Source organism: Tachyglossus aculeatus, unplaced genomic scaffold (genome assembly GCF_015852505.1).
Source record: "Tachyglossus aculeatus isolate mTacAcu1 unplaced genomic scaffold, mTacAcu1.pri SUPER_34, whole genome shotgun sequence".
Taxonomy (NCBI): Eukaryota; Metazoa; Chordata; class Mammalia; order Monotremata; family Tachyglossidae; genus Tachyglossus; species Tachyglossus aculeatus.
In genome coordinates this window covers 4,181,828-4,203,187 of record NW_024044839.1, presented here as the reverse complement: position 1 = coordinate 4,203,187, position 21,360 = coordinate 4,181,828, and the positions used below count along the sequence as shown (strand labels likewise).

Genomic DNA, 21,360 nt, shown 5'->3' with positions numbered 1-21,360 from the left:
AGAGCACTGTACTAAGCGCTTGGGAGGTACAAGTTGGCAACATATAGAGACAGTCCCTACCCAACAGTGGGCTCACAGTCTAGAAGGGGGAGACAGAGAACAAAACCAAACGTATTAACAAAATAAAATAAATAGAATAGATATGTACAAGTAATAAATATGTGCAAACATATATACAGGTGCTGTGGAGAAGGGAAGGAGGTAAGATGGGGACTCCATAAGTTACTCCATAAGTACCACTGATTGCTTATTTTTTTATTTCATTTTTCTCAGTGGTATTTTTTAAGCACCAACTATGCGCCAGGCACCGTTCTAAGCACTGGGCAAGCTAATCAGTGTGCACACGGTCCCTGTCCCACATGGGGCTCCCAGTCTTTATCCCCATTTTCCAGATGAGAGAACTGAGGCCCAGAGAAGTCAAGGGACTAAGCGCTGGTGGAGATGCAAGGTAATCAGTTGGACCCGGTCCCACTTGGGGCATTCAGTCTTGATCTCCGTTTCATTCAGTCAATCAATCAATCAGTCGTACAAGTTGGCAACATACAGAGACAGTCCCTACCCAACAGTGGGCTCACAGTCTAAAATTCAGTCGTATTTATTGAGTGCTTACTGGGTGCAGAGCACTATACTAAGCGCTTATTTGACACCCAAGGCCCGGAGAAGTGGAGTAACTTAGGTCACCCAGCAGGCAAGTGGAGGAGCAGGGAGTAAAATCCTCCTGCCTGGATGGATCGCTGAGCCAGCCTGGCTCTAGGGCCGTCGGATGCCCTCGGCTTGGTCTCCGTCCTCCCGCTCTCCTTGGATTTCCCGGGTAATTCCCGCCACCGATGGGCTGTGGCTTCTTCCCTGCAGGTGCCCCAGGAGGCTTCTGCATGCTGTGCGTCATGCAGAACCACATGATCCAGACCTTCGCCAACAGCGGGAACGCCATCAAGCCTTTCTCCTTCATCCGGGACCTGAAAAGTAAGAACCCGCGGCGAACTTGGTCCATTCGGTCGTTCGGGTGTATTTAGTAAGCGTGGTCTGCCGCTTGGGATGGGATAGTAGAACAATAGGCAGACACATTCCCTGCCCACAATGAGCTGACAGTCTGAGCCGGGTTTCCGATTGGAGGGCGCGGTGGACTAAACGGCCTCTTTTTTTTTTTTTTTTAAATAATATTTATTAAGCGCTTACTGTGTGCACTGTTCTAAACACTGGGGAGGTTACAAGGTGATCAGGTTGTCCCACGGTGGGCTCACAGTCTTCATCCCCATTTTCCAGATGAGGTACCTGAGGCCCAGAGAAGTGAAGTGACTTGCCCAAGGTCACCCAGCTGACGTGGCGGAGCCGGAATTTGAACCCATGACCTCTGACTCTAAAGCCCGGGCTCTTTCCACCAAGCCACGCTGCTTCTCAGCGTGGCTCCTTTCATTCGTGTTGGTAGATGTTGGGTGAACGCTGACTCATCCCCCACCTCCGCCAATGTATTTTGTTTTAATAATAATAATAATAATAATGATGGCATTTGTTAAGCACTTACTACTTGCAAAGCACTGTTCTAAGCGCTGTGGGGGATACAGTGTGATCAAGTTGTCCCACGTAGGGCTCACAGTCTTAATCCCCATTTTTACAGATGAGGTAACTGAGGCTCAGAGAAGTTGTGACTTGCCCAAGGTTACGCAGCAGACTTGTGGTGGAGCCGGGATTCGAACCCACGACCTCTGACTCCAAAGCCCGGGCTCTTTCCACTGAGCCACGCTGCTTCTCTTAATGGTGTTTAAGTGCTTACTATGTGCCAGGCACTGTAGTAAGCGCTGGGGTAAGATGCAGGCCAGTCAGGTTGGACCTGGTCCATGTTCCATATGGGGCTTATAGTCTCCATCCCCATTTCAGGGAACTGAGGCCCAGAGAAGTTGCATTTGTTTTGATGACGTTCGTTGAGCCCTTACCATGTGCCTGGCACTGTATTAAGCGCCGGGGTCGATATGAGCCAATCGGTGTGGACGCGGTCCATGTCCCACGTGGGACTCTTAGTCTTCATCCCCATTTTACAGCTGAGGGAACTGAGGCCCAGAGAAGTGATTTGCCCAAATTCACAGAGCGGACAAGTGGCAGAGCAGGGATTTACAATCCAGGTCCTTTTGACTCTATCCGCTAGTCTACACTGCTTTTCCTCCCTTCAAGGCCCTACTGAGAGCTCACCTCCTCCAGGAGGCCTTCCCACACTCAGCCCCCTCCATCCCCCCCCATCTTACCTCCTTCCCTTCCCCACAGCACATATGTATATATGTTTGTACATATTTATTACTCTATTTATTTTACTTGTACATATCTATTCTATTTATTTTGTTAGTATGTTTGGTTTTGTTGTCTGTCTCCCCCTTTTAGACTGTGAGCCCACTGTTGGGTAGGGACTGTCTCTATATGTTGCCAACTTGGACTTCCCAAGCGCTTAGCCCAGTGCTCTGCACACAGTAAGCGCTCAATAAATACGATTGAATGAATGAATATGTATATATGTGTGTACATATTTATTATTCTATTTTACTTATGCATATTTATTCTATTTATTTTATTTCGTTAATGTGTTTTGTTTTGTTGTCTGTCTCCCCCTTCTAGACTGTGAACCTGTTGTTGGGTAGGGACCGTCTCTATATGTTACCAACTTGTAGTTCCCAAGCGCTTAGTACAGTGCTCTGCACACAGTAAGCACTCAATAAATGCGACTGAATGAATGAATGAATAAATAGATATGATTGATTGATATGAGCTAATCGGCGTGGACGCAGTCCATGTCCCACGTGGGGCTCTTAGTCTTCATCCCCATTTTACAGCTGAGGGAACTGAGGCCCAGAGAAGTGACTTGCCCAGAGTCACAGAGCGGACAAGTGGCAGAGCAGCGATTTACAACCCAGGTCCTTTTGACTCTATCCGCTAGGCTACACTGCTCTTCCTCCCTTCAAGGCCCTACTGAGAGCTCACCTCCTCCAGGAGGCCTTCCCACACTCAGCCCCCTCCTTCCTCTTTCCATCCCCCCCATCCTACCTCCTTCCCTTCCCCACAGCACCTGTATATATGTATATATGTTTGTACATATTTATTACTCTATTTTACTTGTACATATCTATTCTATTTATTTTATTTTGTTAGTATGTTTGGTTTTGTTGTCTGTCTCCCCCTTTTAGACTGTGAGCCCACTGTTGGGTAGGGACCGTCTCTATATGTTGCCAACTTGGACTTCCCAAGCGCTTAGTCCAGTGACAGTAAGTGCTCAATAAATACGATTGATTGATGCTTGGTTGGGCTTCTTGGGGGGGCTAATGGCATGTCCCACCAGGCCAGTCGGTTGGCGGCCTGTTGAGTTGGAGGATGGGCGGTCAGAGGGAGCGTGGTCCCGGGCAGGCTGACCCCCGGCTCCTCCCTGTCCAGAGATCGCCCGGCATTTCCGCTTCGGGAACCAAGAGGACGCTCACGAATTCCTACGCTACACGATCGACGCCATGCAGAAGGCCTGCCTCAACGGCCACGCCAAGTATGTGCCGGCCTTGGGGCGGGTGGATGGACGGTGGAGGCGGGGGGACGACCGAGGGGTCCACACTGACCCGCTGGTCTGGGGCATTCCCGGTGTTCCCTCTGATAGCCCGGAGCACCATGGAGGCAGGTGGTGGGGGCTGGAGGTGGGAGAGCCTCCCGTGGACCCAGACCCGGCCCACGTCATCCCCCGGGCCTGGAATGCCCTCCCTCTGCCCATCCGCCAAGCTAGCTCTCTTCCTCCCTTCAAGGCCCTGCTGAGAGCTCACCTCCTCCAGGAGGCCTTCCCAGACTGAGCCCCTTCTTTCCTCTCCCCCTCGTCCCCCTCTCCATCCCCCCGTCTTACCTCCTTCCCTTCCCCACAGCACCTGTATATATGTATATATGGTTGTACATATTTATTACTCTATTTATTTATTTATTTATTTTACTTGTACATTTCTATCCTACTTATTTTATTTTGTTGGTATGTTTGGTTCTGTTCTCTGTCTCCCCCTTTTAGACTGTGAGCCCACTGTTGGGTAGGGACTGTCTCTATGTGATGCCAATTTGTACTTCCCAAGCGCTTAGTACAGTGCTCTGCTCATAGTAAGCGCTCAATAAATACGATTGATTGATTGATTGATTGATGGGGGTCCACTATGGAGAATGACGCTTGGAGGTGCTCTGTTTTCACGGCCACAGGCCGCCCCTGCCCTCCCAGTGGGACCCCCAAAATTAGCACGTTGATGGCCTCACTCAGCAAAGGAGGCAGGGGCTCCTAAACGGGGCATCCCACCACAGCTACCAGACTACCGGGAGTGCTGGTATTTCTGCTTCTAGAGAAGCAGCGTGGCTCAGTGGAAAGAGCCCGGGCTTTGGAGTCAGAGGTCATGGGTTTGAATTCTGACTCCGCCACATGTCTGCTGTATGTGACCTTGGGCAAGTCGCTTAACTTCTCTGAGCCTGTTACCTCATCTGTGAAATGGGGATTAAGACTGTGAGCCCCACATGGGACAACTTGATCACCTTGTATTCCCCCTCAGTGCTTAGAACAGTGCTCTGCACATAGTAAGCGCTTAACAAATGCCATTATTATTATTATTATTAAAAATAAATAATAATATTAAAACGATTGTATGAAGTGCTTACTACGTGCCAAGCACTGTACTAAGCGCTGGGGTAGATACCAGCTAATCCGGTTGGACACCGTCCCTGTCCCACACTGGGCTCACCGTCTTAATCCCCATTTTACAGAGGAGGTAACTGAGGCCCAGAGAAGTGAAGTGACTTGCCCAAGGTCACACAGCAGACAAGTGCAGAGCTGGGATTCGAACCCAGGACCTCTGACTCCCAGCCCTGGGCTCTTCCCACTAGACCACGCTGCTTTGCCAGCCATCAGTTCGGCTGAGCACTGTGCTAAGCACTTAGGAGAGTACCATATAGCAGACATTCCCTGCCCACAGTGAGGTTGCAGTCTGGTGCTTACTATAATAATAATAATGATGGCATTTGTTAAGCGCTTACTATGTGCTAAGCAGTGGGGTAAACGCAACGGAATCAAATCAGACACCCTGTCCCACAAGGGACTCACAGTCTAAAAGGGGGGAACAGGTATTGGACCCCCCTTTTACAGAGGGGGTAGCTAGGTCACGTGATTTGGCTTGGGCTAAAGGTTGTGTTTTCTCTTTTAGGTTGGACCGGCAAACCCAGGCCACTACTCTGGTTCATCAGATTTTTGGAGGATACCTCCGTTCTCGTGGTGAGACTTTTATTTTTTTTAATCCCTTTCTTCTTAATAATAACGGTTGTGATGCTTAAGCTCTTGCTGTGTGCCAGGTACTGTACTAAGCGCTGGGGTAGATACAGAATAATCAGGTTGGACACAGTCCCTGTCCCATGCGGAGCTCAGTCTCAATCCCCGTTTTATAGATGAGGTAACTAAGGCACAGAGAAGTGACTTGCCCAGGGTCACACAGCAGGCAAAAGAAGTGGTCTGTTCCTCTGCCCACAAGGAGGTTCACTCTAATAATTACGGTAGTTGAACTTTTTTTTTCGCAAAATCTGAACTCAGCGCTGGGGGAGATTCAAGACAACCAGGTTGGACCGGGTTCCTGTCCCCCATGGGGCTCACAGTCTGGAGGGAATCCCCATTTTACGGATGAGGAAACTCAGGCCCAGAGAAGTGACTTACCCAAGGTCACCCGGCAGATCGGTAGTGGAGGTGGGAATGGAGTCCAAGTCCTGATTCCCAGGCGCAGGCTTTTTCCACTTAGGTTACACAGCTTCCTGGTCCTGTGGGAGACAGACAGAAATTCCCGTATGAGAATAGTCAAAATTAATAGTAATAATAATAATGGCATTTATTAAGCGCTTACTATGTGCAAAGCACTGTTCAAGTCCTCTGATTCGGACTGGGTTCCTGTCCCCCATGGGGCTCACAGCCTGGAGGGACAACAGGTATCGAATCCCCATTTTACAGATGAGGAAACTCAGGCCCAGAGAAGTGACTTACCCAAGGTCACCCGGCAGATCGGTAGTGGGGGTGGGAATGGAATCCAAGTCCTCTGATTCCCAGGCGCGGGCTTTTTCCACTTAGGTTGCACTGCTTCCTGGTCCTGTGGGAGACAGACAGAAATTCCCTTATGAGAATAGTCAAAATTAATAGTAATAATAATAATGGCATTTAGTAAGCACTTACTATGTACAAAGCACTGTTCAAGTCCTCTGATTCGGACTGGGTTCCTGTCCCCCATGGGGCTCACAGCCTGGAGGGACAACAGGTATCAAATCCCCATTTTACAGATGAGGAAACTCAGGCCCAGAGAAGTGACTTACCCAAGGTCACCCGGCAGATCGGTAGTGGGGGTGGGAATGGAATCCAAGTCCTCTGATTCCCAGGCGCGGGCTTTTTCCACTTAGGTTGCACTGCTTCCTGGTCCTGTGGGAGACAGACAGAAATTCCCTTATGAGAATAGTCAAAATTAATAGTAATAATAATAATGGCATTTATTAAGTGCTTACTATGTGCAAAGCACTGTTCAAGTCCTCTGATTCCCAGGCACGGGCTTTTTCCACTTAGGTTACACAGCTTCCTGGTCCGGTGGGAGACAGACAGAAATTCCCTTATGAGAATAGTCAAAATTAATAGTAATAATAATAATGGCATTTATTAAGCGCTTACTATATGCAGAGCACTGTTCAAGTCCTCTGATTTCCAGGCGTGGGCTTTTTCCACTTAGGTTACACAGCTTCCTGGTCCGGTGGGAAACAGACAGAAATCCCCTTATGAGAATAGTCAACATTAATAGTAATAATAATAATGGCATTTATTATGCACTATGTGCAAAGCACTGTTCTAAGCGCTGGGGAGGTTACAGGGTGATCAGGTTGTCCCACGTGAGGCTCATAGTCTTAATCCTCATTTTACCGATGAGGTAACTGAGGCTCAGAGAAGTTAAGTGACTTGCCCAAGGTCACACAGCAGACATGTGGTGGAGTCGGTATTCGAACCCATGACCTCTGACTCCAGAGCCCGGGCTCTTGCCACTGAGCCACGCTGCTTCTCTAATCCTAATAGTAGAGAAGTAGCATGGCCTAGTGGATAGAGCCTGGGCCTGGGAGAACGACTTGGGTTCTAATCCTGGCTCTGCCACTGCTCTGTGACACTGGGCAAGCCCCTTCACTTTTCCGGACCTCAGTTCCTCATCCGTTAAATGGGCATAAGACTTGTGAGCCCCGCGTGGGACATAGATTGTGTCCAACCTGATTAGCTCATATCTAACCCAGTGCTAAGTACAGTGCCTGGCACAAATGAAGCATTTAACAAATACAACACATACCAAAAGAAAGGTGTACATTTCACTTGATATAGGTAATTCAATTCAATCGTATTTATTGAGCGCTTACTGTGTGCAGAGCACTGTACTAAGCGCTTGGGAAGTACAAGTCGAACGTACCCATATTACCGCTTGAGCGATTAAGGGGGACAGCTTTTTCCAAGTGATCGCCAAGCACCCAAGAGTGCAGAGGCTAGGGATGAAGATGGTCACAGATGCTAGAGCAGGCCCGTGGTTTATATGGAAAAGGGTGCTGGGAAACGAACCAGCTCCCAGAGGCGTCTCTCTTGTTCATCTTGGCCGGACGCGGACCGCGTCCAGTAAAGGAGCCATGAAGAGATGGCTGCCCACTGCTCAAGGCCGATCTCGTCGTCCCTGGGGCGTCTCAGTTCATCCGAAGTGGGGGTGGAAGGGGCCCCGAGGGGCTCCGATGGACAGGGACCCCAGAACGGGGTTGGCGGGACCCTCCAGCCGGCGGCGGCCCCCCCGCAACGGTTCACCGGTTGTCCTGTGTTTTGTTGCAGTGAAGTGCTCGCTATGCAAGAGTGTCTCGGACACGTATGACCCCTACCTGGACGTGGCCCTGGAGATCAGGGTACGGGGCGGGGACGGGTCTCGGGAGGAACATTTGGGCGCTCTGTCGGGACAGCTGTCTCTGGCAGCGGGTGCAGGGCCTTAGTCTGGACACACACACACACACCCATCTCCCCCTCACACCTGTGTGTGGATTCCCCCCTGCCCCCCTTTTAAATGTTATTTGTTAAGGGCCTATTCTATGCCAGGCACTGTACTAAGTGCTGGGGGAGATACAAAGTCCCTGTCCCCCCCCATGGGGCTCCCTGTCTTAATCCCCATTTTCCAGATGAAGTAACCGGGGCACAGAGGAAGCGAATTGGCTGGCCCAAGGTCACGCAGCAGACAAGTGGCAGAGCCAGGATTAGAACCCAGGTCCTTTGACACCATTAGACATCTTTGACATATAGCTGCCTCCTGAGGGGCCGGCAAGGATATTACAGCTCTAGGAGAGCTCTGGGGACGAGAGGCAGGGAGGATGGGGGTGGAGGGGGGCGGCTATCACGCCGACCTGTCCTCCCCGCAGCTTTCCGGTCTTGTCACAATCTCCCCATTAAGGCTGTTGCAGCTGCAACTTCCCCTTCCCTTCCGCCCCCTCCCCTCTGTCATATGATGGGACTCTTTTTTTCCTTTTTTTGAAGTGGGGAGCGCCCGACATGGAAGGGTGACCCAGTAAAACCCCAGCTCAAGCTTAGCAACTTCTTCTTTTAATGGTATCTGTTAAGCACTTATTATGTGCTAGGCACTGTATTAAGCGCTGGGGGTAGTACGGGCTAATCAGGTTGGTCGCAGCCCTTGTCCAATGAGGGGCTCACAGTCTTAATCCCCATTTTCCAGGTGAGGAAACTGAGGCCCAGAGGGGTTGCGTATTGCCCAGGATCACATAGTAGGCAAGTTCTGGAGCTGCGATTAGAACCCGGGTCCTTCCGACTCCCGGACTCGTGTTCCGTGCACTAGGCTTCCATTAATTAAGCTTATCGAGCGGTGTTTAGGAAGCGCACGGCGGATAGCGAATCCCCATCTTGGAGATATGAGGAAACCGAGGTCCAGAGAATTGGGGCTCAAGGGTCACCTCACGAAAGTGGAGGAGGCGGGATTAGAACCCAGGTCTCGCGACTCTCGGGCCTGGGGTCTTCCCGGCTCTCCCCAGAGCTCCCCAAAGAACTCCCGCTCCACCTTTTTCAGCAAACGGCCAACATCGTGCGGGCCCTGGAGCTGTTCGTCAAACCGGACGTCCTGAGCGGAGAGAACGCGTACATGTGTGCCAAGTGAGTCGGCCCCCCCCCCGTTCCTCGTCTCGGGGCTCCCCGCTGCTCCCCACTCTCCTGCCGTCTGCCTCGACTCCCAGAGCGGGCCCTCCTCCGCTCCCGGCTGCCATTTGTCTTCTGAGCGGTTTTCCCATTTTGGGGGAAAATATCTCTGTGCCATCGTTGGTTCTAATAGTAATAATAATTGTGGTATTTGTTAAGCGTCTACTATGTGTCAAACACTCTTCTAAGCGCTGAGGTAGATACAAGGTAATCAGGTCGGACACAATCCATGTCCCACACGTGAGTCCCCATTTTCCAGGTGAGGTCACTAAGGCCCAGAGAAGTGAAGCGAGTGGCCCAAGGTCACACAGCAGGCATGTGGCGGTGGCTGGATTAGAACCCACGTCCTCTGACTTCCAAGCCCGGGCTCTGTCCACTGGGCCATGCTGCTTCAGCGTTGTTTTGTGGCCTTCGTCTTGGGCCTGTCTTGAGCAGTTCCCCTGGGGCGGGTTTTCCCTACAAGATCGGGATGGTGAAAGCTCGCAGTCCATCAAAATCCATCGATCGGTTGATGCTACTTACTGAGCGCTTCCTGCGGGCAGAGCACTGTACCAAGCTCGGGAGAGGACAAGATAACTGAATGTGTCTGTTATATTGTACTCACCCAAGCGCTTAGTACAACAGATCGAACAATCAATCAACAGAGAAGCAGCGTGGCTCAGTGGAACGAGCACAGGCTTTGGAGTAAGAGGTCATGGGTTCGAATTCAGACTGCCACGTGTCTGCTGTGTGACATTGGGCAAGTCACTTAACTTCTCTGAGCCTGTTCCCTCATCTGTAAAATGGGGATTAAGACTGTGAGCCCCCCGTGGGACAACCTGATCACCTTGTAACCTCCCCAGTGCTAAGAACAGTGCTTTGCACATAGTAAGCGCTCAACAAATGCCATCATTATTGTTATTATTACAATGCTTTGCACATAGTAAGCCCTCAATAGATACAATAGAATGAGTGAATGAATGAACTGGTAGACACACTCCCTACCTGTGAGGGGCTTACAGTCTAGAGAGGGGAGATGGACATTAAAAGTAATCGCGGATATGGCCTAGAGTGCTCTCCCAATTCATTCATTCATGCAGTCGTATTTATTGAGCGCTTACTGTGTGCAGAGCACTGTACTAAGCGCTTGGGAAGTCCAAGTTGGCAACATATAGAGACGGTCCCTACCCGACAGCGGGCTCACAGTCTAGAAGGGGGAGACAGACAACAAAACAAAACATATTAACAAAATAAAAGAAATAGAATAAATATGTACAAATAAAATAGAGTAATAAATAGGTACATATATACAGGTGCTGTGGGGAGGGGAAGGAGGCGGCTCAGTCTGGGAAGTGCTTAGCACCCATTAAGTACTCGATAAATACGTCTGACCGACGCTGTCGGAAGAAGTTGGCCAGCTGTGTTTCAGTTCCCTGATGTTTGGCCAAGGACGTATCCTCCCGCAGGTTAGGAGAACCTCAAAATGTCCTCATGACCCCATCCTAGACCGGGCAGTTCCCCCGCTCCTTCCCGGCCGTGGCGGCGGGCTCTGCCCGCTCAGTGCCCGGCCACTCTGCCCAAGAGGACGAGCTGATCTTACGCTCCCCCGTCCTCCCCCCAGGTGCAAGAAGAAAGTGCCGGCCAGCAAGCGCTTCTCCATCCATCGGGCCTCCAACGTCCTGACCCTCAGCCTCAAGCGCTTCGCCAACTTCTGCGGGGGCAAGATCACCAAGGTACGGGGCAGCCGGGTGGGCCCTGGGCTGACGGGGGGCGGTGGGTGGGCCGTCGGCAGTCCGCCCAGGGAGCTGACGTCGTCCTTCCCGGGGCTGTGTTGGCAGGACGTGGGCTATCCGGAATTCCTCAACATCCGGCCGTACATGTCTCAGAGCAGCGGGGACCCGGTGATGTACGGGCTCTACGCGGTCCTTGTCCACTCGGGGTACAGTTGCCACGCCGGCCACTATTACTGCTATGTCAAGGTGAGTGTCTCCGGCCCCCCACCGGGTAGCAAAATGGGGGCTGGCGAGGGTGGTCTTTCTCCGTGCCATTCCCCCAGTGCGTCGGATTTGTCTGTGATGCAATTTGTCAAGCACTTATTGCGTGTCCAACACTGTCGAGACGCTGGAGTAGATCATCAGGTTGGACGCAGTCCCACGTGCGGTCCGGCACCCCACCAGGTAGCAAAATGGGGGCTGGCGAGGGTGGTCTTTCTCCGTGCCATTCCCCCAGTGCGTCGGATTTGTCTGTGATGCAATTTGTCAAGCACTTATTGCGTGTCCAACACTGTCGAGACGCTGGGGTAGATCATCAGGTTGGACGCAGTCCCACTTGCGGTCCAGCACCCCACCAGGTAGCAAAATGGGGGCTGGCGAGGGTGGTCTTTCTCCATGCTGTTCCCCCCAGTGCGTCGGAATTGTCTGTGATGCAATTTGTCGAGCACTTATTGCGTGTCCAACACTGTCGAGACGCTGGAGTAGATCATCAGGTTGGACGCAGTCCCACGTGCGGTCCGGCACCCCACCAGGTAGCAAAATGGGGGCTGGCGAGGGTGGTCTTTCTCCGTGCCGTTCCCCCAGTGCGTCGGATTTGTCTGTGATGCAATTTGTCAAGCACTTATTGCGTGTCCAACACTTCGAGACGCTGGGGTAGATCATCAGGTTGGACGCAGTCCCACTTGCGGTCCAGCACCCCACCAGGTAGCAAAATGGGGGCTGGCGAGGGTGGTCTTTCTCCATGCTGTTCCCCCCAGTGCGTCGGAATTGTCTGTGATGCAATTTGTCGAGCACTTATTGCGTGTCCAACACTGTCGAGACGCTGGGGTAGATCATCAGGTTGGACGCAGTCCCACGTGCGGTCCCGGTCTTTATCCCCAATTTAAAGATGAGGGAACTGAGGCCCAGAGAAGTGACTTGCCCAGGATCACACAAGTCCTTCAGACTCCCTGGCACTGGACTCTGTCCACTGGTCCACACTGCTCTATTTTCACACCCATCTGTCTCCCCCTTTAGTGGGTCAGCTCCCTGTGGGCAGGCAAAGTGTCACTTCTCTGTTCCTTGTCAGGTACTTGGTACAGCAGGTTTACACTGTGAACCCTCCGTGGGACGTGTACTGCCTCTAACTTGATTATCTTGTATCTGCCCCCTTGCTTAGTACAGTGCCTGGCACAGAACCAATTCCATAACAGAATTTATCTGTGGCTAGGGAATGTGTCTACAAGCCCTATTGCATTGTACTTTCCCAAGCATTTAGTCCAGTGCTCTGCACTAAGGTAAGCGCTCAATAAATATTACTGGCTTTTTTTCTGTACACAGTATGTGCTCAACATATATCTATGCAGTACAATATATAATACATAATATACATAATACAATATATATACAATATATGGAGAGCTGTCTAAGCGCTGGGGTAGATCATCAGATTGGTCATCAGATCATCAATATATATTTTATATATATGTATATATTGAGCACATACAATATATAGAGAGAAGCAGTGTAGCTCAGTGGAAAGAGCCCGGGCTTTGGAGTCAAAGGTCATGGGTTCCAATCCCAGCTCCGTCAATTGTCAGCTGTGTGACTTTGGGCAAGTAACTTCACTTCTCTGGGCCTCAGTTCCCTCATCTGGAAAATGGGGATGAAGACTGTGAGCCCCCCGTGGGACAACCTGATCACCTTGTAACCTCCCCAGCGCTTAGAACAGTGCTTTGCACATAGTAAGCGCTTAATAAATGCCATTATGATTGTTATATTGATCTTTTTTCTGTACACAGTAAGTGCTCAATATATATTGTTTTTTTCTGCACACGTAAGCACTCGATATACACTGATTTTTTTTTCTGCACACAGATGCTCAATAAATACCACGATTGATTGATTGTTCTTCTTTCCTTCTCCCCCATTCCGTCTCTCAAACCTCCTCAGGCCAGTAACGGGCAGTGGTACCAGATGAACGACTCCTCCGTCCATTCTAGCAACATCAAAGTGGTCCTGAACCAGCAGGCCTACGTGCTGTTCTATCTCAGGTAAAGCTCACTGCCCCACCGCCATGTGTGGCTCAGTGGAAAAGAGCATGGGCTTTGGAGTCAGAGGTCATGGGTTCAAATCCCGGCTCCACCACTTGTCAGCTGTGTGACTTTGGGCAAATCACTACACTTCTCTGGGCCTCAGTTACCTCATCTGGAAAATGGGGATGAAGACTGTGAGCCCCCCGGGGGACAGCCTGATCACTTTGTAACCTTCCCAGTGCTTAGAACAGTGCTTTGCATGTAGTAAGCGCTTAATAAATGCCATCATTATTATTATTATTATTATCCCCATGGTGACATCCGCTTCGTAGTGGAGTGGCTAGCACCCGGACCTGGGAGTTGAAAGGACCTGGCTTTTAATCCCAGCTCTGCCGCTTTTCTGCCGTGTGACCTGGGGCAAGTCACATTACTTCTCCGGGCCTCAGTTTCCTCATCTGTAAAATGGAGATGAAGACCGTGAGCCCTTGGTGGGACCGGGACTGTGGGTAGGGACCATCTGTATATGTTGCCAACTTGTACTTCCCAAGCGCTTGGTACAGTGCTCTGCACACATTAAGCGCTCAATACATACGATTGAATGAATGAATGAACCCAGTTGCCTAGTACTACCCCGGCACTTAGTACAGTGCCTGGCACTTAGTAAGCACCTAACAAGTACCACAGTTATAGTCATTATTATTATTAAAATGGGGATTAAGATTGTGAGCCCCATAAGGGACAGAGACTGTGTCCAACTTGAGCAGCTTCTAGACTGTGAGCCCACTATTGGGTAGGGACCGTCTCTATATGTTGCCAACTTGGACTTCCCAAGCGCTTAGTACGGTGCTCTGCACACAGTAAGCGCTCAATAAATATGACAATGAATGAACGAACAGCTTGTATCTACCTCAGCACTTAGAACAGTGTCTGTCACATGGTAAAGGCTTAACAGATAACGTGTTTAAAAAAAAAAAAAAAGCACCTGGGTGAGAAATGCATCCTTCAGGATTGGGGCTCGCCAGCCTTCCTGGGAAGTTAGGTCTCATCCTGACTACCTGGGTGAGAAGCGCATCCTTTAGGATTAGGGTTCGCCAGCCTTCCTGGGAAGTTAGGTCTCATCCTGACTACCTGGGTGAGAAACGCATCCTTCAGGATTGGGGCTCACCAGCCTTCCTGGGAAGTTAGGTCTCATCCTAACCTTCTGCTTTGGGGAGCTTCCCAGGACCGGCTGGGGCTGTCCAAATGGGCATCATTCACCCAACTGGTCAGTGAGGTGGGGTGGATAATAATAATGATGGCATTTATTAAGCGCTTACTATGTGCCAAGCACTGTTCTAAGTGCTGGATAATAATGATGGTACTTGTTAATCGCTGAGACTTGCCGGTAATGCCCCTCATTTGTTGGGGGGCACGCAGGAGGGGTTCCCCCGGTGTTAAAGGGCGGAGGGATGTAGCGTAATGGAAAGAGCCCAGGCCTGGGAGTTAGAGGATCAGGGTCTCTTTTTTTTTTCTTTTTTTACTGATGCTCTTTAAGTGCTCAATATGTGCCAGGCACTATACTAAGCGCTGGAGTAGGTAGAAGCTAATCAAGTTGGACACAGTCCCTGTCCCATATGGGGCTTCACAGTCTTAATCCCCGTTTCACAGATGAGGGAACAGAGACCCAAAGAAGTGAAGTGACTTGTACAGCAGAGAAGTGGCAGAGCCGGGTTCTAATCGTGGCCTCGTCACCTCTCTGCTGTGTGGCCTTGGGCAGCTTTGCTTCGCTTCTCTGGGCCTCAGTTTCCTCATGTGTAAAATGGGGATTATCCTACCGCGAACTCAAGTGGGACAGGGACTGTGTCTGACCTGATGATTTTGTAGCTATCCCGGTGCTTATAATACAGTGCTGAGCATATAGTAAGCGTTTAACGAGTACCGTCATCGTCTAACACCGCTCGGACATCGCTCTCTAAAAAGCCAGGACCTGACTCGCATCCTGCTTCCCTCCCCAGAATTCCAGGGTTCAAAAAGAGCCCCGAGGGCCCCATCTCCAAAGCCTCCCCGACTCCCGCCAACCGAACAAACAGCATCGGCCCGGACCACGTCAAGAAGAACCTCAGCAACGGGATTCTCTCGTCACCTCTGATCGGGAAGGTACGTCCTCCCGGAAGCCCTCACCCCTTCCTTGGGCGGTCGACTCTCCCGGGACGGGGCAGGAAGCCAGTCGGGCGACGTAACCATCAATCAATCAATCAATCGTATTTATTGAGCGCTTACTGGGTGCAGAGCACTGGACTAAGCGCTTGGGAAGTACAAGATGGCAACATCTAGAGACAGTCCCTACCCTACAGTGGGCTCACAGTCTTAAAGGGGGAGACAAAGAACAAAACCAAACATAATAACAAAATAAAATGAATAGATATGTACAAATAAAATAAATAGAGTAATAAATATGTACAAACATATATACATATATACAGGTGCTGTGGGGAAGGGAAGGAGGTAAGGTGGGGGGATGGAGAGGGGGAGAGGAAGGAAGGGGCTCAGTCTGGGAAGGCCTCCTGGAGGAGGTGAGCTCTCAGTAGGGCCTTGAAGGGAGGAAGAGAGCTAGTATAATAATAATAATGATGGTATTTACTAAGCGCTTACTATGTGCAAAGCACTGTTCTAAGCGCTGGGGGGATACAAGGTGATCAGGTTGTCCCACGGGGGGCTCACAGATTTAATTCCCATTTTCCAGATGAGGGAACTGAGGCCCAGAGAAGTGAAGTGACTTGCCCAAAGTCACCCAGCTGACGATTGGTGGAGGCGGGTTTTGAACCCGTGACCTCTGACTCCAAAGCCCGGGCTCTTTCCACTGAGCCACGCTGCTTCTGAAGCGATTCTACCTCACCTGGACTCTCAGCAGTGCTCAGTATAGTGCCCTGCGCGTAGGGAGCGCCCAATAAACACTCCTGATTGGCCAGCCCACGCGTCCCAGCTTACCTTACCCTTGGAATGTAGAGTGCAGACAGCCTTTCCGACTTGGGAGAGGATTTCTGGGGTCCTAGCTTCGCTGCCTTAGTCAGTCAGTGGTATTTATTGAGTCCTTACTGGGTGTAGAGCACTGTACTAAGCCCTTGGGAGAGTCCAGTGTGTCCGAGTTGGGAGACCCAGTCCCTGCCCACAGCGAGCTGACAATCTAGTCTCCCAAGTAAAGGCTTAGTAAATAATGGGAGGAAGAGTTAGTCGCATTTAGTGAGAATCAATCAATCAATCAATCGTATTTATTGAGCGCTTACTGGGTGCAGAGCACTGTACTAAGCGCTTGGGAAGTACAAGTTGGCAACATATAGAGACAGTCCCTACCCAACAGTGGGCTCACAGTCAAAAAGGGGGAGACAGAGAATGAAACCAAACATACTAACAAAATAAAATAAATAGAATGGATATGTACAAGTAAAATAAATAGAGTAATAAACATGTAGAACTTACCATGTGCAGAGCGCTGTACTAAGCGCTTGGGAGAGGACAATTTAACAATCATTTGAAAACCAGCGCTTAGAACAGTGCTTTGCACATCGTAAGTGCTTAATAAATGTCATTATTTTATTTGTACATATTTATTCTATTTTATTTTGTTAATACATTTTGTTTTGTTGTCTGTCTCCCCCTTCTAGACTGTGAGCCCGCTGTTGAGTAGGGACCGTCTCTATATGTTGCCAACTTGTACTTCCCAAGCGCTTAGTATAGTGCTCTGCACACAGTAAGCGCTCAATAAATACGATTGAATGAATGAATGAATCAAAAGTAGAACAGACATGTTCCTTGCCCTCTAGAAGAAGAGGTTTTGGGGGTGGGGGTGGGGAATAGACAGTGTTCAAGGAGAGTTGTTCATACCGTTAGTATAAACACAACGGCGTCCTTAAACCACCTGAAAGTACGGTGTTATGCACATAGTAAGCACTCAAATACCATGGATTGATTTGGAAGGAGCAAAAGAATACTCCTAACTTGCTTCCCCCATTTTGCCCCTTGCATTCCAGCTCAATCATCATCATCATCAGTCGTATTTATTGAGCGCTTACTATGTGCAGAGCACTGTACTAAGCGCTTGGGAAGTACAAATTGGCAACATATAGAGACAGTCCCTACCCAACAGTGGGCTCACAGTCTAAAAGGGGAAGACAGAGAACAAAACCAAACATACTAACAAAATAAAATAAATAGAATAGATATGTACAAGCAAAATAAATAAATAGAGTAATAAATATGTACAAACATATATACATATATACAAGTGCTGTGGGGAAGGGAAGGAGGTAAGAAGGGGAGATGGAGAGGGGGAGAGGAAGGAAGGGGCTCAGTCTGGGAAGGCCTCCTGGAGGAGGTGAGCTCTCAATAGGGCCTTGAAGGGAGGAAGAGAGCTAGCTTGGTGGCTGGGCGGAGGGAGGTCATTCCAGGCCCTTGATTCCACTTGATTGATTCCACTCAGTCAATCCATCTGTGGTATTTTATTGAACCCTTCCTTTGTACAGACTCTGGGGACCCATTCTGCGCTCCCCTTTGCCCCTCCGCAGCTCCCCAAATTGGGCATTTGTGAAATTCTCCCCCTGCTCCCGCAACGCTGGCAATCCCCATCGGCCAAATGAGCCAGGAGCAAATGATGGGGAAAAGAGTCTGCTTAAAGGAGAGGGTGTGAGAGAGAGAGAGAAGGTTGAGGGAGAGCGGGTGAATGTGTGTATTTTGGAGGGAAGACCCGTACGGGCCGGCTCCAAACCCCCAGCTCAGGCCAACGGCCCTAGTCGATGCTCTCTTCTGGTGTCCCTCAGCGGCAGGACGGCGGGCCCAGGAAGAAGCCCCAGGGGACGGAGGAGACCGGCGTGGTGGTGCCCAGGAGCAGCGTGGCGGCAGGGCCCAAACCGCAGAACGGAACACCTCAGCCAAAGCTCCCCCACCGGTGTCCGTCCCTGAAGCTGTCTGCGAAGCCCAGTCCCGCGACGCTGGAAGAGCTGGGAAAGAAGGGCAAGAAGCTCAAGGCCCCACCAGGGTCCAATGGCCTGGGCGAGCTGGATGGCAGTAAGCCTCAAAACCGCCGGCCGGGGGTCTGGGAAGGCAGGGAAGCGGCCCCGGCCTCCTCTCCGCGGCTCCCGGAGGCGACCGCGGTCAACGGGCACGGCCCCACGGGCAGCGGCGGCGGCGGCTCGGACCCCGACGCGGGCGATTCCGGCAGCTCCAGCCCCGAGCGCTCTTCCGGCAGTGACGCGGGGGCCCGGGGCCCGCCGACACCCAGGAGCGGAGCAGCCCGCTTCCGCCCGCCCCGGGAAACGGACCCCTCCGCCGGTGAGCGGACCGAGGAACGGCCCGGGGGAGGGGACCCCAAGGGGGCCAAGTTGCCGTCTTCGCTGCTGACCAACGTGGCGGCCGTGGAGCCCGCCAACACCATGTCGCCTCCGCCGGCCAAGAAGCTGGCCCTCTCCGCCAGGAAGGTGGGTGTGCCTGGGCCGCGTGAGGGGTATCTCTTCCTGGGGGTGCTGGGGTGATGGTTGAGGGGTGAAGTTTAGGCCTAGTCTCTTCAGGAGCCTGAGAGTGGGAGGGAAGACCACTGAGTCAGGCTCCCTGATTGACTGAGGCTCTGCCCGATGCCCTCCAACTCCTCCGCCTCTAGCTGGTGTTTGTAGAAGGGGCAGGGGGCACTGGGCACTGGGGCGGTTGATGGTCAGTGGGGTAGTTTAGGGGGTCCAGGCTGACCCTTGAGGAGCAGGAGAAAGGCGGAGGTGGCAAGTATGGCAGGGCTGGGTTGTGAAGATGACACTGTTGAATTTTCCTTCCCTTTTTTTTTTCCTTTTACTTTCTAATCAAAACTACTTTTCTGATTCTTCTTCTTCTTTTCCTTCTACCATCCCCTGCCTGTCACCACCACCTTTGTGTCCGTTTCCCCTCCCTCTCTCTGGACTCCTATTTTTTTTTTTTAAATTCCTCTCATTCTTTTAATTTCATCTTGTTTTGATTTTTTTTCTCCGCTCCCGGAAACCTTTTTTAGACCACCAAGTTTTTATTTATGTCAATAACTACAGGCCAGCACCTTGCGGAGGGCGACCAGCAATGACCTCCGTCCACCTCCCCACCCATCCATCGCCGACCACACCTACCCCACGAAAACCACCCACCTTGTCTTCACCTCTCCTTGGCCTGTCAGTAAAGCCAGGTAAGCGGGTTCGGGGGGAGGGGCGGCCCCCCGGGCAGTCCACATCGGTCAATCAGTGGTATTTGTTGAGCGCCTACTGTGTGCGGAAAACTGTTCTGAGCACTTGGGAGGGTGCGGTATGCCAGAATCGGCCGACACGTTTCCTGCCCGTAGTGAGGTGGGTTGGCAGCAGCTGCGGGGAATCCTTAACACCGGTCCCTCCCCAGATTTAATAATAATAATAATGATGGCATTTATTAAGCGCTTACTATGTGCAAAGCACTGTTCTACTCGCTGGGGAGGTTCCAAGGTGATTAGGCTGTCCCACGGGGGGCTCACAGTCTTAGTCCCCATTTGACAGATGAGAGAACTGAGGCTCGGAGAAGTTAAGTGACTTGCCCAAGGTCACACAGCAGACAGGTGGCGGAGCCGGGATTCGAACCCATGACCTCCGACTCCAAAGCCCGGGCTCTTTCCACTGAGCCACGCTGCTTTCCAAGCGCTTCATAATTAAAAACAACACCAAACAGTGTTTGTTAAGCGCTTACTATGTGCCAGGCACTGTTCTAAGGTCCAGGGGAGACCCAAGCTAGTCAATTTGGTCACAGTCCCTGTCTCACGTGGGGCTCACGGTCTTAATCCCCATTTTACAGATGAAGGAACTGAGACCCAGAGAAGTGACGTGACTTAGAGGGGAGCCTGCGTGGCCTAGGGAAAAGAGCCCGAGCCTGCGAGTCAGAAGACCTAAATTGTAACCCTGGCTCTGCCAGTTACTTGCTGTGTGGCCTTGGGCAAGTCACTTCACTTCTGGGCCTCATTTCTTCCGTTCTCCCTCCCACTTAAACTGTGAGTCCCGTGCGGGGACTGTGTGTCCAACCTGATTAACTTGTACCACTGCCTAGAACAGTGTTTGATGCATAGAAAGCACTTAACAAATAATAATAATAATAATAACGGCATTTATTAAGCACTTACTATGTGCAAAGCACTGTTCTAACAAATACCACAAAACAAACTCTCCCGAGGTCCCACAGCAGACAAGTGATGGAGCCAGGATGATGACCCAGAGCCTTCTGACTCATTCATTCATTCAGTCGTATTTATTGAGCCCTTACTGTGTGCAGAGCCCTGTACTAAGCGCTTGGAAAGTACAATTCGGCAGCAGATAGAGACAGTCCCTACCCAACAACGGGCTTACAGTCGAGAAGGGGGCTCATCATCATCATCATCAATCGTATTTATTGAGCGCTTACTATGTGCAGAGCACTGTACTAAGCGCTTGGGAAGTACAAATTGGCAACACATAGAGACAGTCCCTACCCAACCGTGGGCTCACAGTCTAAAAGGGGGAGACAGAGAACAAAACCAAACATACCAACAAAATAAATAGGATAGATATGTATAAGCAAAATAAATAAATAAATAAATAGAGTAATAAATATGTACAACCATATATACATATATACAGGTGCTGTGGGGAGGGGAAGGAGGTAAGATGGGGGGATGGAGAGGCGGACGAGGGGGAAAGGAAGGAAGGGGCTCAGTCTGGGAAGGCCTCCTGGAGGAGGTGATTTTTTTTTTTTTTTTGCAAGTCATCAGCTTTATTTCTATAAAAAAACAACCAATCTATGGGGGCGGGAGAGGCGGCTCAGGCTCTAGCCGCTAGGCCACGCGGCCTCTCCCATTAATATCCCTGACAAATTGTTTTCCTCTCCCCACCGGGACAGCGGTCCCCTCTTCGGGGAGGTGGCTTGATCTCCACCGGCTGCTTCATCCTTCATTCCCGCTTAATTCCCTGTGGCTCCGCCTGGTCCGGACCTTCCGGGGGGGGGGTCCACTCTAATCGGGGTCGGCCTGAGATCACGGAGGTCTTGTGGGTTTATCATGTATCTTTTTTTTTTGTCCTGGTACTTGTTAAACACTTACCAAGTGCCAGACGCTGTACTGATCTCTGAGGTAGGTTCAAGGTCATCAAGTTGAACAGAGTCCCTGTCTTGTGGGAGGCTCCCCAAC

The 21,360-nt window shown here is 50.9% G+C and overlaps 1 protein-coding gene across 1 annotated transcript in view; it reads left to right on the top strand.

The window, feature by feature from the left end:
* USP36 (ubiquitin specific peptidase 36) overlaps positions 1 to 21,360 on the top strand; it is a 53,122-nt gene that overhangs the window by 17,300 nt on the left and 14,462 nt on the right. The window contains 11 exon segments of the mRNA XM_038742063.1: positions 853 to 963; positions 3,412 to 3,514; positions 5,187 to 5,254; positions 7,856 to 7,926; positions 9,090 to 9,172; positions 10,815 to 10,926; positions 11,032 to 11,172; positions 13,117 to 13,217; positions 15,194 to 15,335; positions 17,993 to 18,649; positions 19,238 to 19,368. Coding sequence (XP_038597991.1) covers positions 853 to 963; positions 3,412 to 3,514; positions 5,187 to 5,254; positions 7,856 to 7,926; positions 9,090 to 9,172; positions 10,815 to 10,926; positions 11,032 to 11,172; positions 13,117 to 13,217; positions 15,194 to 15,335; positions 17,993 to 18,649; positions 19,238 to 19,368 — 1,720 coding nt within the window.